The 18,009-nt window shown below is 38.3% G+C and overlaps 1 protein-coding gene across 1 annotated transcript; it reads left to right on the forward strand.

The window, feature by feature from the left end:
* Positions 1-9,096: 9,096 nt before the first annotated feature.
* Positions 9,097-15,132, forward strand: LOC149212286 (disease resistance protein Roq1-like). Its single transcript, XM_089388616.1, has 3 exons — positions 9,097-9,653; positions 9,774-9,839; positions 14,505-15,132. Exons 1-3 carry the CDS (start codon positions 9,097-9,099, stop codon positions 15,130-15,132), a joined length of 1,251 nt encoding a protein of 416 aa, XP_089244742.1.
* Positions 15,133-18,009: the final 2,877 nt, after the last annotated feature.

Here is an 18,009-nt window from a genome sequence, read left to right on the forward strand (position 1 = left end):
ATGCATTGGGTTTCGACACAGTAATACATCATTTGATTCTATGGGCTACAATTGTTCTGCGGATAAAAAATGGCAACAACTTACAAATTAGAAGCAATAGCAGAACAACATGCCTTTCTCTGGGAAGGTCCATATTATCATTCAACAATCAATGGATATTAGGAAGGAAGATGTAAAAAGTGAGAAGCTCTTCACACTTGGATCCGAGCTACAATGAATGAAGTCAGTCATATACCTTTGTAAGGTGGAGGAATTAGACACATGTTTATCCAAGGTGGGGTAGCCAGAATGGAAGAAACTCAGTTGGGATCTCAAGCCATCCATGCTTTCATTAATACAACCCAAACTCTGGGAGCATCCTTGGGAAGAGGTCATGCTCACAGTTTCTTCTTGTCTCAACAAGATCATAGCTTTAACATCGCTACTACTCGCTGTTACCGGGAAAAGTGTCTATTTAGAACTGCTCTATCCCACTAAGGTGTGACAGCTGCCTTAAAAACAAACAGAGAAAACTACTTTTGTATTTCCTTTATGAATTAAAGATAGAGGGGGATAGAAAGAACCGACCTGTGTCTTGCGCTAATCCTTTGATCCAATCCCTCTCTTCTTTGACAGCTTCCAGCTACCTGCTCCCTTACTTACCCAGCTTCACCAAGTACCTGTAAGATCACAGAAGAAGAAAACTATACAAAGACATGGATCTATATTCATAAACAACTTAGGATCAGATTTAAGCTAACCATACAAATGTAACAAGCATCAATGATACAAAAGCATGGAGGAAAAACTCAAATAGTTTTTATTGATATACAAGAAGATCCAGGAGGATTTACAACCGATGATTCCTGAACTAGCATCAACCTCCCAGCAAAGAAGCCCCTCTTCACCTCCAACAAAGCATAAATCACCCAATACTCTGATATCTATCTCAAAACCAACAACAATTCCTTACAATGTGCAAAATTCCAGCCTCTGGATCTCTGGGATGAGGGATCCATATATAGATGTATGCAAGGAGGATGAGTCAGCTTGTGATTTGATTAGTGTCTTCTCTCTGTCAGTTCTTACTTCCACTTGGAGATTGAAGGCCTCTTACTCATCCTTTGTCGAATTCAGTGAGGCAAGTGTCATAGGAGAAGATTCTGGAAGCTTCCATTGTCTTTCCACCTCGCGGAATGGCACTACCATTTGTCATTTCCCACTCAACGCACCCTCATAGTGCATTTAGGTGCGTTGCAACGCACCCATCTAGTGTGTTTAGGTGCTATGCAACGCAGCTAGCCAGTGGAGCAGCTGAAATGACCCTGTTTTGACTTTTTCTGAGCAGTTTCTGGTGGAGAACTTCTGGGAGAAGCTGTAATTTGTTGACCTTGTTCCTTTAGGGGTTAGAACAACACTTTTAGGGACTTAGGAGCCCTTGGTTTATGGAAATTTCATGCTTGGAGCTGCAAGGCACAAAAATGTCTATAACAGGAATAGACAACATAAGCACTTGGGATCGGGAAGCATTTTGATTAGCAACCAGTTTGGTTCCCGGGTTTGGAAACGAACAGTCAATACCACTGAGGTTTTTGAACTCTTAAAGAGTTTCTTAACTTCAGCTATATGTGGACAATCTCTCGTCCAATGATCCTCATCGCATATATGACACCCCGCAGGGGGTTTCCCTTGCCTAGAAGGGTTTGCAGAAGGTTTTTCAGGAGATGACTCATCCTGCTTCCTTTTTCTCCCTTTCTTTTTCTTCTTGCCCCCTGGTTGCTTCAGTTGTCTGCCCTTGTCGATCGACACGACATTTGCTTCCGAGGCAAGAAGTTCCTCATTTGCATTTTGACTGGAAATCTTACGGGACTTTTTAGATGTAGCCTTTGTCGATTTCGTGTCTGTTGCGCCAATCATGCCATCGCCAGAATGAGAGTCATTGTTTGATTTAGGAGGAGGAGGGACTGAGAATTCCGGTCTAGGAGCGTCAGGTATTTTGTCATAGAGTGCGCTGGACTAAGAGTAAATCAAGTCCAAATATTGCGCACGAGCAATAACTTGCTCTTCGGTGACGACTCCCCCATTTGCCACATCTTCTGTAATGGAAGGTAACAAAGACTTAATAAACCATTCAGATAAAAGTTGATCAGGAACACACGTTTCTACCATTCTACGACGACGTCGCCACTCATGAATATGATCAGATATGTGAGTGGCCGTTGTTTGTTTGAAATTGGTAAGAAGTTCTGTTCCCGTTTCGTACCTTATCGGTAACTGAAAATGGGTTAAAAAGGTTATGGCTAGGGTACTGAAGTTGTCAAACGAAGCTCTGGGCAATTCGATATACCATTTTGCTGCCGGACCAGTTAACGTCCTCTGAAAAAGGCGAAGCCTAATCGAATCATCATTTAGGGTGTTTGATGAACACCACATATGAAATGTAATCACATGATTCGACGGGTCTTCACCCGGATTTCCATTAAATTTAGGATATCTGACGAAAGTTTATGCGGAATCGCTGGCCACCAAGGGGCATAAGCAATTGGATCATTCGTCAGCCGGTTTAGATCTGGTAATTCTAGAGTTGCTACAAAGGGCAACTGTTGATTCAGGTTAGGTGAAGCATACCCAGGATAAGATGGGTCTAAGGAATATGGCACCTCTTCAGATCCTTGGTCGCATGTACATTCTACAGACGAAGGAATCATTCAATCAATGATGATAGGAGAGGCACCATGGGAAGATTACTATCATTGCTCCCATCTTCCGATTTACCACGAAGATTATTCCAACAACTTTAATCATCCTTCAGTTTTTGATTTTCTATCAAATAATTTAAACAAGGTGGATTATGAGGATAGTTCTTTTACTGTGTCAACCTCATTAAAAAATGAAACAAATCCCCTTTCCAAGTCTCAAAGGTAAACCTTCATTCTAACCACCGAGTTGAATGCAATGAAGCTTGGGGGGCATGCACCTCGATTTGAGTTATTATGCTGGGGGCATGCAAACTTATCAAGCAGTGTTACCGCAAGGTTCAAGCTCGTTAAAAAATAAACCCGCATCGAGCAGTGTTACCGCAGAGTTCAAGCTCGTTAAAAAATAAACCCGCACCGAGCAAATGTTTCCACTCGCGTTTAAGCTCGTTAGAAAATGAACTATTCCCCGGTAAATAACCACCGTGAATGTAGTACTTCAACCATTAAAGCCTTGGTCGTGTTTGCACTGTCACCTCCACTTTTACATTGGCTGATCATTCACTTCCATTTGATTGTTTACCCATTTTGAGGAACAGCTGCGAAGAGTGATTTCACTAGCCATCCTTGTGACACTACCGTGATTGGAAAATTCCAAACCTTACCTGGAATCAGCTGCTACCCATTTTATCACTCGTTCCTCAAAAGACGAGTCTCCTTTAAGCTCTTTTCAACTGAATCGTAAAATATGAAAAGATTGTCGAGCCATTGGCCTCTCCAGCTCGTTAAAGGGACAGGAAGTGCTATCCCTCATCTAGATTTTAATCTTTTTGGACCTGAGGGATTATTGCACAAAAAGATCGAGCGCTTGTTTTGTTCGGCTCGTTAAAACTATCGAAAATTCATCCCTTCTGTATTGTTTTATACTTTTTCGGACTTAAGGGATTAGATGACGAAAAAGGAATTTTGGAGTTATCTTTACGTACCTTTTCAGACTCTCTAAAAATGAAAAGGACCGAGTCATCTTTGTCGTTAAACTCGTTAAAAATATTAATAGCGACAAACTTGTCTTTAGACGAGAATGAGTTTCACTATCGCTAGGCTCGTTAAAACATAGCGATGGGTTTGCCCGAAGGGAAAATTATAGAACAAGCATATGTTATCCTCCTCAAGCTTGAAAAAAATAAAGAGGTACTGGTCAGCAATGACTGGGGAAAAATTGGGAAGAAAACTCAAAGAATCTTTATTGGTAGCAAGTCGCTCTTGAACATGACACTTCTACTCCATGTCTGAGTCGGTTTGGGTTGTTTCATTCACCGGTCACATCACCATGGTCACGCCATACCATCCACATTTGGGGTTAATGTTACCAATCCATCACATCAGTGTCTTCAGTGGAGTCGCCATTTTGTTACCGGGAAAAGTGTCTATTTAGAACTGCTCTATCCCACTAAGGTGTGACAGCTGCCTTAGAAACAAACAGAGAAAACTACTTTTGTATTTCCTTTATGAATTAAAGATAGAGGGGGATAGAAAGAACCGACCTGTGTCTTGCGCTAATCCTTTGATCCAATCCCTCTCTTCTTTGACAGCTTCCAGCTACCTGCTCCCTTACTTTCCCAGCTTCACCAAGTACCTGTAAGATCACAGAAGAAGAAAACTATACAAAGACATGGATCTATATTCATAAACAGCTTAGGATCAGATTTAAGCTAACCATACAAATGTAACAAGCATCAATGATACAAAAGCATGGAGGAAAAACTCAAATAGTTTTTATTGATATACAAGAAGATCCAAGAGGAGTTACAACCGATGATTCCTAACCCAGCATCAACCTCCCAGCAAAGAAGCCCCTCTTCACCTCCAACAAAGCATAAATCACCCAATACTCTGATATTATCTCAAAACCAACAACAATTCCTTACAATGTGCAAAATTCCAGCCTCTGGATCTCTGGGATGAGGGATCCATATATAGATGTATGCAAGGAGGATGAGTCAGCTTGTGATTTGATTAGTGTCTTCTCTCTATCAGTTCTTGCTTCCACTTGGAGACTGAAGGCCTCTTACTCATCCTTTGTCGAATTCAGTGAGGCAAGTGTCATAGGAGAAGATTCTAGAAGCTTCCATTGTCTTTCCACCTCGCGGAATGGCACTGCCATTTGTCATTTCCCGCTCAACGCACCCTCATAGTGCATTTAGGTGTGTTGCAACACACCCAGCTAGTGTGTTTAGGTGCTATGCAACGCAGCTAGCCAGTGGAGTAGTTGAAATGACCCTGTTTTGAATTTTTCTGAGCAGTTTCTGGTGGAGAACTTCTGGGAGAAGCTGTAATTTGTTGACCTTGTTCCTTTAGGGGTTAGAACAACACTTTTAGGGACTTAGGAGCCCTTGGTTTATGGACATTTCATGCTTGGAGCTGCAAGGCACAAAAATGTCTATAACACTCACTTACAATAATGATATCATGAGAGAGATATTGCAGTTGATAGTAGAAGCCCTTCAGAGGTTGAAAAACATCATTCTTCGTACTTTTCGAAAGCGACTCAAAATTTTAGAACTCATGGAAGAGTTTAGCTTGGGCACATTCATGCTAAATCTAGAATGTGAGGACTTAATCTTTCAGGTGCTCCAGAACTTTTACACTAGTATTACATTAGCTCATCCAAAATGTGTCAAAAAAAGCATGTAGAATATTATTTCATTGTTTTTAAAAGGAGATGTTGACATCTGCAAGATACTAAGATCCAAATTATTGATCATTTGGAGAAAGGAACTAATTGTATCACCAACCGCCTGTGATTTAGTTGAAAAGTTGGTCATGCAAAACATAAAGTTGCTCAAAAGAGTGTTGACTAGGAAGGAGTTGAAGAGGATTGAAGGAGGAAGCAAGAACAAAGAAAATAAAACCTGTAGCAAGAATGAACTAAGAAGGAGAGGACTATGCTTTATCTGCAAGGGATCTTGGGCACTTAACCATTCATGTCCAGGTGAAAGGAAGGAGGCAACAAGGACAGGAAAAAGAAGAGATTCCTCTAGACCATGAGGATTCATTTGAAGGTCTGAGTAGTCAAGTATAGATGGTGAGAAAGAACACAATGTTATTCAGAGAAACTTGCAGGACAAACCAATGATAATCAATCAAGTTGAAAAAATACATGAGGAAAGGAAGGAGGTAAATCTTCCTAATGATGTGGTAGCCTCTTGTAGAATTAGGTATATCCATGAAGAATATGAGCAAGAAAGTATAAATAAGAGTCCACCTGTGCATCCATGTTTGAAAACTCGAGAGAATGGACAACAAATTACCCCCAAAGGTGGAGAAGGCCAAGAAGAAGACATTCAAGGAGACTTAAATTAGGAACAAGTAATGGGAAACTAGCATGCTAAGCATGATCATGAAAGGTAGCATGACAGAAATAATGTGCAGGATGAACCATTCCCAGAGATCTAGTTAAAGGCTCAAGTTGAAGTGGTGGTCGTAGGGAATCCGATGCAGACATGTACAAAGATATTTAACATGGCACCAAAATCAACAGTAGAGGAATTTCAAGGAAAGATCGCACATTTCAAGACATATCTTATGATGTTAAAGTAGAGAGTCTAGACAACTCGAGACACTATCTTACAGGAGAACAAAAAAATTGAGGAGCTCATAGGGGTATGTGCTGAGTCAGCAACCAAATTATCTAATGTAGAGGAATGTTTCAAGTCCCTCACTAGGCAGCACAAGGAATACAATTGGGAGTTCTAGAGCAACTCTCTACAGGAATACATAGATAAGGCTTGCAGCACTACCAACCTGCCTTTATACATTGGGGATAACAAAGCAGAGTTCTACAAATGGATCATGCTGGGTGATTGGGTATAGAAGCATGAGTTGAGCATTAGGCAACATTAGCATGGTAGACTTATTCCATGAATGGGCATTCATGCATTATATCCTTCCCATGAGATGGATTGGTGAGAGATTATGAGTTTGAACCCTATTGATGGGATACTCTTAGCCAAGTGCATATTGAATTTTGGGCCCTTACGCATGGGTAGTGATGGAGGGATGAGATGGTATCATAACCCACGGGTACCAAGACTTAGGTGGCATTTGGATCTAGGAGAATCCATTGGGGGCAGGATTGATCAGATGATTGTTTGGGATCCAGGTATTGAAGGATCTATTTAAGATAAATAGTTGAATTTAAGGTTTTGGTTATAATGATATCATTTGGAAATCCACTTTACTTTATTTCAAGTGGATTTTAATGGTCTTGGGTTGGTATAGGCTATCCAATAAATAATCCGCGGTAGTAATCTCCACTATTGACTTTAAAAAATGTTATACTTTTAATATTGAATTAAAAAAAACATTTATAGTAGCATGCAATATTCCCTTTTTTTGGATATGGTCAAAATGGATGGAATCCACCCATGGTATCTATTGTCGATTTTCCCATGGTATTTTCCTTCATTTTTCGAGGGAAAATAATAAATAAAGTTTCTAGAGAGTCCATCAAGCCTATTAAAGGGGATAGGAGCTAGGCATTGGGATCATTCAGAGTTTGTCTATCTTATTGTGTTTTGTTTAGAACTTGGTGTGGCCAGTTCTAAGTTGATCCCGAGACGAAAACACCGTGGTGACATTTGTGTGGTGGATCCATTCAGGATTCACAAGTGGGCTTCAATGTCTTGTTTTTCTTATGTTGAGCAGCCATGCATGCCATCTGTAGGGGTTCCAATCTTATTGTATGGGCATGTGTTATTTTCTTCAGCTAATAATATAAATAAAGGGTTGCATTTCTAGATCCCATCTGTGTTCTTGTTCTTGTTGAAGGTTTACTTTAATAAGAACACTAAAGTGTGCTAGATCTACTAAAATTTCTAACATTTGGGATCTTACACAACACCAATTTTTTATTTTTATTTTGGGTTTGATATTACAATTTTTGTTAACAACATTATGGAATTTTAAAGTCATGATTGTAAAACATTATAATTGCAACCTCTGAAAAAAGGGATGATATTGAAAATTTCACTTTTTTAAATGTTAGTAAAAATGACTAAATGCAACTTCTCAAAAAGAGAACTTTGAATAAATTTGAGCAAGTTGATAACCATGTTTAAACCTATGATAAATAACTTAATTATATACAAATTGTTTTACATTATATATTATAACTAACATAATGATTGATTATTTGATGTGGGAATATCTTTGTTGCTCAAATTTCGTTTCCCCTTTATGCCAAAAAAAGATAATTTTTTATTCAAAATATCTCAAAATACCTCTCTTTTACTTACCATCTTTAAAAAAATGTCCACTATTAAATCAATTACACTTATAATATATAATTATTGTAATTATTTGTATGATAAAAACATTTTTCTATACCAAAAATCAATATCATATTGATTAAAAAATTAACCCATATCAACATACAAACTCCAATATACTATGACTTCTATAAGAATAAGAATAGTTAAGAAAAATAAAGAAGTACTTTCTATTAACATGATATTTGATTGTTGAATTGAGGCTTTTGTGATTCATATTAGGTTTATGAGAGAAATCTTCAACCAAAATCACATCATATTTTATTGATCAACACCTTTCAAACCCACAAATTAATTCATTTTTATTTCATATATCAAAATAAAAATTAAAAAATAATTCAATTAATTAAAAAATATTAACCACGACCACATATTTAATTACTTTTAATATAATTTTATAATTTACACTATGGATATTAATATTTTCTTAAATATAAAAAATACTTAAAAAAATATATTTCAATAAAATGTAGTTGTTAGTGGTCGTTTTATCTGGGCCCACGCATCCCCACTTTTTCTTTAGTTTGCAAAAATCCTTTACTTCGAGATATGTATTTGTGACTTTAAGTTGATCGTTTTGTTTGCCAACCCCAAAGTCATTTAGAAAAAATCGTCCTTTGAATTAAAAAATAAAAATAGAGAGCCACAGTCAAAGGAAAAAAATAAAAAAACTGCGAGAGAAGTTAGGTGGCATATACTTGTCGGCAAGCGGTACTCAATGAAATCAAAGCAAAAGAAAAAGGAAAGTTGTTTCTTTGAAGTAAAATCAAAAGAAGCGAAATGGAATCGTCTTTCCCAGGCAAGAGACGAAACGTGTGATGTGGGGCCGTGTCTGTGGCTAAACTAATCATTAAATGCAGTTACCCACCAAGAAACTTCCCATACATCTCTGGCTACCGCTTTGTTTCCGACTAAAACTATGCAGTCAAGCACCGAGATCCACAGACACAGAGCGTGCCAAAGGCCTGCAAATATAACTTGGAAGCAACTAGTAGCCACTCTCCACTAGTTGAGTTCACCTACACGAAAATATTATACTCAGGTGATTGATTGCGCATTCCCAATGTTGTATTATTATTATTCTGCATTCCATGGCATCTTCCTCCACATCATGGGCGTCGGCCTTCGACTCCACTTCCACAGCGGACGACAATAACTGCTACCAGTATGATGTGTTCCTCAATCACAGAGGCCCTGATGTTAAGAAAACGTTTGTCAGCCATCTTTGCAATTGCCTCACGGATCATCGATTGCGAGTCTTCATGGACAGGGAAGAAATCAGGAAGGGAGAAGAGTTAACTAATGAGATAGACCATGCTATTAGAGCTACCTCCGTGCATTTAGCTATTTTATCACCCAATTATTACGAATCACCCTGGTGTCTGAACGAGCTGCTGCTCATGCTGGAGATGAAGCAGAAGGAGCAGTCAATGATTATTCCCATCTTCCTTGGTGTCAAGCCGTCGGAACTTCGGTGGATGGAGGGAGAAAAAGGAGAGTATGCTCAAGCCCTGTGCTTGCTCCAAAATAAAATAACAGTCGATTCTCAGCCACGACACGATGCCAACACTATCAGAAAATGGAAGGATGCTTTCCATGTTGTTGCAGGAATAAGTGGTTTCGAGTTGGACGAGGTGCCTTATAATGGGTAAGGACTCAACTTTCCCTGTGTTTTTTTTTTTTTTTGGTTTCATTTGTCTGATTCATAGGTATAACATACTTCACCTAGTTTTGTCTTACGAGTAAGTTTATTCTCTATATTATTCAGTGACGAAGGGATGTTGCTGGCCGCTGTTGTGGAACGAGTACTGGAAATAGTTCCAAAACCACCCCTGTATGTCTCCAAATATCTGACTGGATTACATGACAAAATTAAAGATTTTGAAGAAAGAGTGTTATTGTAGCAGCACCAAAATGGGGATGCTATGGTTGTAGGAATTGTGGGACTTGGAGGCATTGGAAAAACGACCCTCGCCAAAGATGTCGGGAATTTCTGGTTATTCCAAACAAAATACAGTGGAAAAATCCTCTGTTTCCACTGTTGAGAATTTTCTGATAAATTTCGAAACAACAAAAATATGAACAGAGAGTAATACTCTGTTTTCTGATAATTCAAAAACACAAGAACAGAGCATAAAATAATACTCTACTTTGCCTCAGGATCAAAAACTAATCAAAATAATACTCTGTTTTTGACACAGAAAAATACTCTGTTTTTAACTCAGAAAAATAGAAAAATTCGTTCTCTGGAAACGGTGTTGCAGCAACACAGTTTTTTTTCAGTTGCTGTAACTTGTGTTGCAGCAATGCTGTTCATGGTGTTGCAGCAACGTAAATTTTTTGACGTCAAGTATTTTTTGAGTTACGGTGTAACAACAACAGGGATTTTTGACGTCAAGTATTTTTTGACTTATGATGTAACAACAACAGGCAAAAAGAAACTTCTATTTATGAACGATAAACTAACTGATAAAATAAGTCTTCCTCACGTAGAGGGATCTCCACAAAATATTATACTAAAGAGCATCTTCCTCTTGACAGAGGGATTACAACAGGAACGCTTCAGTTCCACAAAACAACTATCTCAGAAAATTTCAGCACTGTTGTGCAATACAAAAAAAAAACTCTCTTGTTCTACACTGCTGTGTGTTACAAAAGGACTTTCAATCTATCTATATTTTTCTACACTGCCGTGTCTGCATTTTATAGTGCGGGAAAGGGTCTTCACCGCCTTAACTTGCTGATGAAGTTTCTGCTGCTCATGATTAACAAATTTGATCTTTTGCTGTATTTCTTGAGTCGATGGTGATAAAATCTATGACTGATAAATGCTACGTCGGCTCGAGGCTGGTTCTTTTCTCTTTCAGCCATTCTGCTCATTGAATATGGTTGTTGAGAAGTAATAATGTAGCGTTGTATCTGATCTTCATCCTTCGGGAACTCAAAAATAATTAAAGAGTGAAAAGATGGTAATGGCGGTGATTTAAAAGATCGGGAAAAAATGTGGGGCGCCGGATCACGACAAATGAATAAAGTAGCTGCTGCTGTTCTGTTCACTGCAGTTGAAATTATAATTTCAACACTCCCCTTTAATTTCAACTGCTAGGTTATCAGTCATACCCAGAAGTTTCCTTAAAAACTCAAAACTTTTCTGGTCCAATGGCTTTGTTAGAGTATCTGCAACCTGTTCGTGAGTCCTGCAATGTTGTAAAATGATTTCTCCATTGTTCACCAATTCTCTGATGTAGTGAAACTTTGTGTCTATGTGTTTTGTTCTCTTGTGGAATACAGAGTTCTTGGATAATGCAATAGCTGAGCTATTGTCACAAAAAATAACTGTTGCTGTTGCCTGCTCCTGGCATAGACTTCTCAACATTCTCCTCATCCAAACCTCTTGACATGCTACTGCTGTAGCTGCCACATACTCTGCTTCTGCTGTAGACAATGACACAATTGGCTGTTTCTTGGAAGCCCATGAAATGGCTCCTGAACCTATGTGAAAAATGTAATAAGATGTGCTTTTTCGGTCATCTACACTTCCAGCCCAATCACTATCTGTGTATCCAACTAAATCTGAACATTCTGAAACAGTATAAAATATGCCATACCTTTTTGTACCTTTAACATACCTCAAAATTCTCTTTGCTGCCTGCCAATGTGTTTCTTTTGGCTTCTCCATGAATCTGGAAATTAAACTAACAGCATACATTATGTCTGGCCTAGTTGCAGTCAAATACATGAGGCTGCCAACTATGCTCTTGTACATGCTAGGGTCAAAATCCTTGCTGCTGTCTTCTTTGCTGAGTTTTAATCCCATCACTGTGGGAGTGATTGCTGCCTTGCTGTCCTGTAAAAATCACATCATCAACATATAACACAACAATTAAAATTTTACAGTCCTTTTCTTTGATGTAAATAGTGGGTTCTCCCTCACACTTCTCAAATCCGTTTTCCAGTAGATAGGAATCTATCCTACTATACCATGCTCTTGGCACTTGCTTCAAACCATAAAGAGCTTTCTTCAATCTGCAGACTTTGTGCTCTTGGCCTTTCTTCTCATAGCCTAGAGGTTGCTCGATGTAAACCTCTTCCATTAATACTTCATTCAAGAATGCTGACTTCATGTCCATTTGGTAAACTTTCCATTTGTTTTGTGCTGCTATGGACAACACTGCTCTTACTGTTTCCATTCTTGCAACCGGTGTGAAAGTCTCCTCATAATCTCTTCCATATTGCTGCTTGTATCCCTTGACAACAAGTCTTGCCTTATGGCTTTCTATCTTGCCTTCAGCATTACTCTTGGTCTTGTAGACCCATTTAACTCCAATGACTTCTTTACCTTTCGGTAGATCAACTAAATCCCATGTCTTATTTCTTTCTATTGCATTCATCTCCTCATCCATAGCTTCTATCCATTTCTTATCTTTAATTGCATCTTCGAAATGAATAGGGTCATCAACGTGACAATACAAAGCAAACAGGGAATTCATTCCTTCATCATAAATATCACTTAAATTTCTGAATTTCTTACCTCTTTCATTCGGTGTGCAAGTGCTTGTAGATGCACTTGAATTTCCTCCTTGTGGTGTGCTTGGAGAAGCACTCTCATTTCTCCTCAAGGGTGTCTCTTGCTGTTCTGTTGTTGGCGCTGCTGTTTGGGGATGTGTTTCAGCCAACTCCTCCCCACCTTCACCACGAGACAAATAGTTTTTATCATTCACTATTTTCTCTAAGCTTTTATCACAAGCTTCCTCCTCAATGAACTGAGGTTTTACTGTCTTCACTTTCTCCATGCCTTGATAGGCTGTCTTGAGAGTTTGCCATGCTTCTCTGGATGTCTTGGCTGCTGCTATCTGTGGAAAAACAATTTCATTCACTGCTCGATACAAGAAGTAGAGGGCCAAAGCATATTTATTCTTATAGTTCTTCAACAACTCTTTCTCTGCCTGAGTTAAGCTATTAAACTCATTTTCATTTGCTGGTTCTTCAAAACCATCTTCAACAAATTCCCATAAATCTTCTGAAAAAAGAAAAGCTCTCATAACTATTGCCCAATAGTCATAATTTTTCTCATTTAATAGTGGGAGCTGAGTATTAAACATACCCACGCTAGTGCTGACGCTGGCCATTCCTTACACTTTAAATTATGCTTCAAATACTTGACTGTATTTAAAAATCACTGTCTGTCTTCAACAGTAACACAGAAAAATTCTTGAGAAATACCTTAGATTATTTCTTGACTGAGTCTTCACGCCGCTGGAGAAGTTGCTGCTGCAAGAAATCCTTCCTTCAGCTTCTTTGATACTTCAAAGAGCCTGGACTAGCTCTGATACCATGTCGGGAATTTCTGGTTATTCCAAACAAAATACAGTGGAAAAATCCTCTGTTTCCAATGTTGAGAATTTTCTGATAAATTTCGAAACAACAAAAATATGAACAGAGAGTAATACTCTATTTTCTGATAATTCAAAAACACAAGAACAGAGCATAAAATAATACTCTACTTTGCCTCAGGATCAAAAACTAATCAAAATAATACTCTGTTTTTGACACAGAAAAATACTCTGTTTTTAACTCAGAAAAACAGAAAAATTCGTTCTCTGGAAATGGTGTTGCAGCAACACAGTTTTTTTTCAGTTGCTGTAACTTGTGTTGCAGCAACGCTGTTCGTGGTGTTGCAGCAACGTAAATTTTTTTGATGTCAAGTATTTTTTGAGTTACGGTGTAACAGCAACAGGGATTTTTGACGTCAAGTATTTTTCGACTTACGTTGTAACAGCAACAGGCAAAAAGAAACTTCTATTTATGAACGATAAACTAACTGATAAAATAAGTCTTGCTCACGTAGAGGGATCTTCACAAAATATTATACTAAAGAGCATCTTCCTCTTGACAGAGGGATTACAATAGGAACGCTTCAGTTCCACAAAACAACTATCTCAGAAAATTTCAGCACTGCTGTGCAATACAAAAAAAAAAACTCTCTTGTTCTACACTGCTGTGTGTAACAAAAGGACTTTCAATCTATCTATATTTTTCTACGCTGCTGTGTCTGCATTTTATAGTGCGGGAAAGGGTCTTCACCGCCTTAACTTGCTGATGAAGTTTCTGCTGCTCATGATTAACAGATTTGATCTTTTGCTGTATTTCTTGAGTCGGTGGTGATAAAATCTATGACTGATAAATGCTACGTCGGCTCGAGGCTGGTTCTTTTCTCTTTCAGCCGTTATGCTCATTAATACGGTTATTGAGAAGTAATAATGTAGTGTTGTATCTGATCTTCATCCTTTGGGAACTCAAAAATAATTAAAGAGTGAAAAGATGCTAATGGCGGTGATTTAAAAGATCGGGAAAAAATGTGGGGCGCCGGATCACGACAAATGAATAAAGTAGCTGCTGCTGTTCTGTTCACTGCAGTTGAAATTATAATTTCAACAAAAGAGTTCTTTAACCGTGAGAGAACAAAGTACCCTCGTTCCAGTTTTTTATGTGATGTCAGAGAAAAGGCCTCCAGAGGATCCTTAGAGTCGTTGCAGATACAACTTATAAAGGACTTGAGTCAGGTCGATGTCAAAATAAACAACACCCACGGAGGTATCTCTATTCTTAAACAGCATCTCTCACATTGTCATGCTCTTATCATTGTAGATGATGCTGATCATATCGATCAGCTGGATGCATTGCTTCCAGTGAAGGATGTCCTTAATTGCAATAGCTTAATTTTAGTAACATCCCGTGATAAGAGAATATTTACAAATTGGGGTGTTGAAGATGGATTCATTTACAAGCTCGAAGGCCTCAATCCACAACACTCCGTGGAGCTTTTCTGCTTGCATGCATTCCGAAAACCTGATGCTGTTGCAGGATTTGAACAAGTGGTTTATGATTTTTTGGATGCTTGCAAGGGGTTGCCATTATCTCTTAAAGTCGTGGGGTCGCTGCTTTATCGCAAAAATCTTGAGTATTGGAAAGCGCAGTTGCGCAAGTTTTCCAAAATACTGCCGGATGATATACAAGAGACACTGAAAATTAGCTACGACAGTCTGGATGAAGAGGAGAAGCAAATATTTTTAGATATTGCATATCTCTTCATAGGACGAAGAAAGGATACAACCATTAGGATATGAGATGGATCCGGGTGGGAAGGATTGATGGCTCTTCAGAATTTACAGAACAAGTGCCTCGTGGAGGTCAAGGTGGAGCATTGTAGAGAGGAGACATACTCAAGAGAGGAGGCAGAATACATAAGAATGCACGACCACCTTAGAGACTTGGGCAGAGATCTGGCGAGCAAAGTGTTGGGAATTTCTGATAATTCCAAACAAATTAACTGAACAGAGAAAATGCTCTGTTTTATCACAGGATCTTAACACAGGGAAGCTAAAACTGTTTGGGAGAAGAACAGAGTTTTTCTCACACATAAAGACTTTGTATTAATTTGTAAAACTTCCTGATACAAAAGGATCTTCCTCTTAATAGAGGGATTACATCAGGAACACTTCAGTTCCACACAAAAAAAATTACTCTGTCTCCTTGCAAACTTTACTCTGTCTCAGCTGAAAATTTTACACTGCTGTGTGTAAAAATTTCTTACATTTACTGTTGTAAAAAAAAATTCCTTACATATGCCCTGCTGTGTTCTTCACATTACATTTCAACCAACAAAATAACATTCCAATCTCGCTACTGCGCATTCCCTTTCAACAAAAAAAAACTTGATATATTTACGCTGCTGCATATTGCATATTCCCCTTTTTTTTTCAACGAACAACCATTTACATTTACATTGCTGTGTATATTTCACATGCGCACTACTGCATGCTTCCCTTGCATTTCATTGCAACAACAAAAAAAACATTACATTACCTTTTTTTTTACTTGTGCCGTAAACAAAACTACATCCGTGAAAAATAAAAACATTAAAATTAAAATTTTACCAACCATTCTACGACCTCAATTAATTTCATTAATTGTTTTATTGGCAAACCAGTGGTCAAACTCAAAACTTTCACTTCACTTCAATATTCATGTTGCAGGCATGTACACAACCTTTGGCTTCAATCGACGGTGGTCAACTTTGCTTTCAATCGGACGGCTGACGGCAATATCGCACAGCCACTTCTTGCCGAACGTTATGCTCCGGGTGTTAGGCCCCTATACTAATAGTGTAACCCCTTATTGTTATTAGTACAACCCACTTATTATATTGATGTACCCATGTAGTGCCCATATTGTTACTATTTTGCCCCATAGAAGCCCACTATTGTTATTATTGTGCCGTTACATTATTATTGTTATGTCGGCTCTGATTATGATATGACCCCTTGGACTCCTATATATAGAAAGGAGGTCTTTTCATTTGTATCATCCAAGAATTGTTCATTTATGTAATGTAAAGGAGGTTTCCGCCTCGAAGAGGCTGAATTCTAAGGCGTTGATCTATCTTTTCTATCTTTTCTTGAGCTGGTTCCATAACATTTGGTATCAGAGCTTTGGATTCTAGGGTTTCGCTGCTCCAAACAGGTCATCGTGGAATTTTTGCTATAACTTTTTTTTTCTGTGACGTTTCAGAAGTTGCAAAAAACACTCCATTTGAGAAGAAATCACGCTGAACCTCGGGTCCGAATTTCAAAGCTTTTCGCTCTATATTTGCGGAGATATGATCTGAGGAAGTTGGTCTTTTTGCAGACTCCTGAATTACATTCCAAACAGGTGACTTGGGGAAAATCGTCATAACTTTCTCTCTGGGGATCGGATTGAAATTTCGTAAGAAGGTATAGAAAGAGGACGGACTGTAGTTTCTTGTATGCATTTTTCAGATTCAAAGGTTGAAACAGTGACTCATGGCATGTCGTACAAATTCGCTCTACTGAACTAGTCTATAATCAAGTCACTGTGGGAGATTTCGCATAACTCTTTCTTGGAGAATCCAATTTGGTTCAGACTTGTGTCATTGTAAAGAGGACAAAGAGGGCTAGCACAAATCACAATTTTAGAATTTAAAGATCTTAAAGTATAGAGTTACAGTCATTTCAAGGTCGAGCTCCTAAAATCAAGAAAAAGCAAGATGAGGAAGTTTGATGGCAAGGATCCGATAAATTGGATACTTCAGATGGAGCAATATTTTGATCTACATGGTGTACCACTGTTGCAAAAGGTATGTATTGCATCTTCATATTTAGAACCAGATCAATTTTTATGGTATGAAGGGCTTTGTTCTCGTAAACAACTTGTTACGTGGTCAATTTTCACGGAGGAAATGATAGCACATTATGAGGATACAAAAAGCAACACCTTCTTTAGAGCAATACCACAACAATTGGAAAGAGTAAAAGGGCTTTGTGACATATTGGAAAGAAAAATTATGGAAACCAGGAAGCATACCCCTCACAACTATAAACATGGAAGTGTTGTTTCTCCTAGCCTTCCACAACCTACAAGGGTTACACCACAACGATTGGAAGAAAAAAGAGAAAACGGGCTTTGTTACAACTGTGATAGCAAATGCACTAAAGGTCATAAGTGTGCTGAGAAGAAATTATTTTATATAGAATATGAAGAGGAGGAAGAAAAGGATCAAGAAACATCAAAAGAAGAAGATATACGCCAGAACCCCACCCCAGAGAAAGAAGAAATGAATCAGACCATATTTTGTAAAGCATTGGCAAGAATTACCACTCCTCAAACTCTCAAGATAGAAGGACATATCAAGAAGAAAAAGGTGAAAGAAGTGAAAGATCACATCGAGAAAGAAGAAATGAATCCAACCATATCTTGTAATTCATTGGTCAAAATTACCACTCCTCAAACTATCAAGATAGAAGGACATATCAAGAAGAAAAATGTTCAAGAAGTGAAAGATCACATCGAGCATCAAGAAATGAATCCGACCATATCTTGTAAAGGATTGGAAGAAATTACCACTCCTAAAACTCCAGAGGTAGAAGGACATATCAAGAAGAAAAAGGTTCAAGCAGTGAAAGATCACATTGAGCATCAACAAC

Source organism: Pinus tabuliformis, chromosome 1_1 (genome assembly GCF_031772625.1).
Source record: "Pinus tabuliformis cultivar Carrire ecotype Pingquan chromosome 1_1, CPIR1, whole genome shotgun sequence".
In the NCBI taxonomy this organism is placed as follows: domain Eukaryota; kingdom Viridiplantae; phylum Streptophyta; class Pinopsida; order Pinales; family Pinaceae; genus Pinus; species Pinus tabuliformis.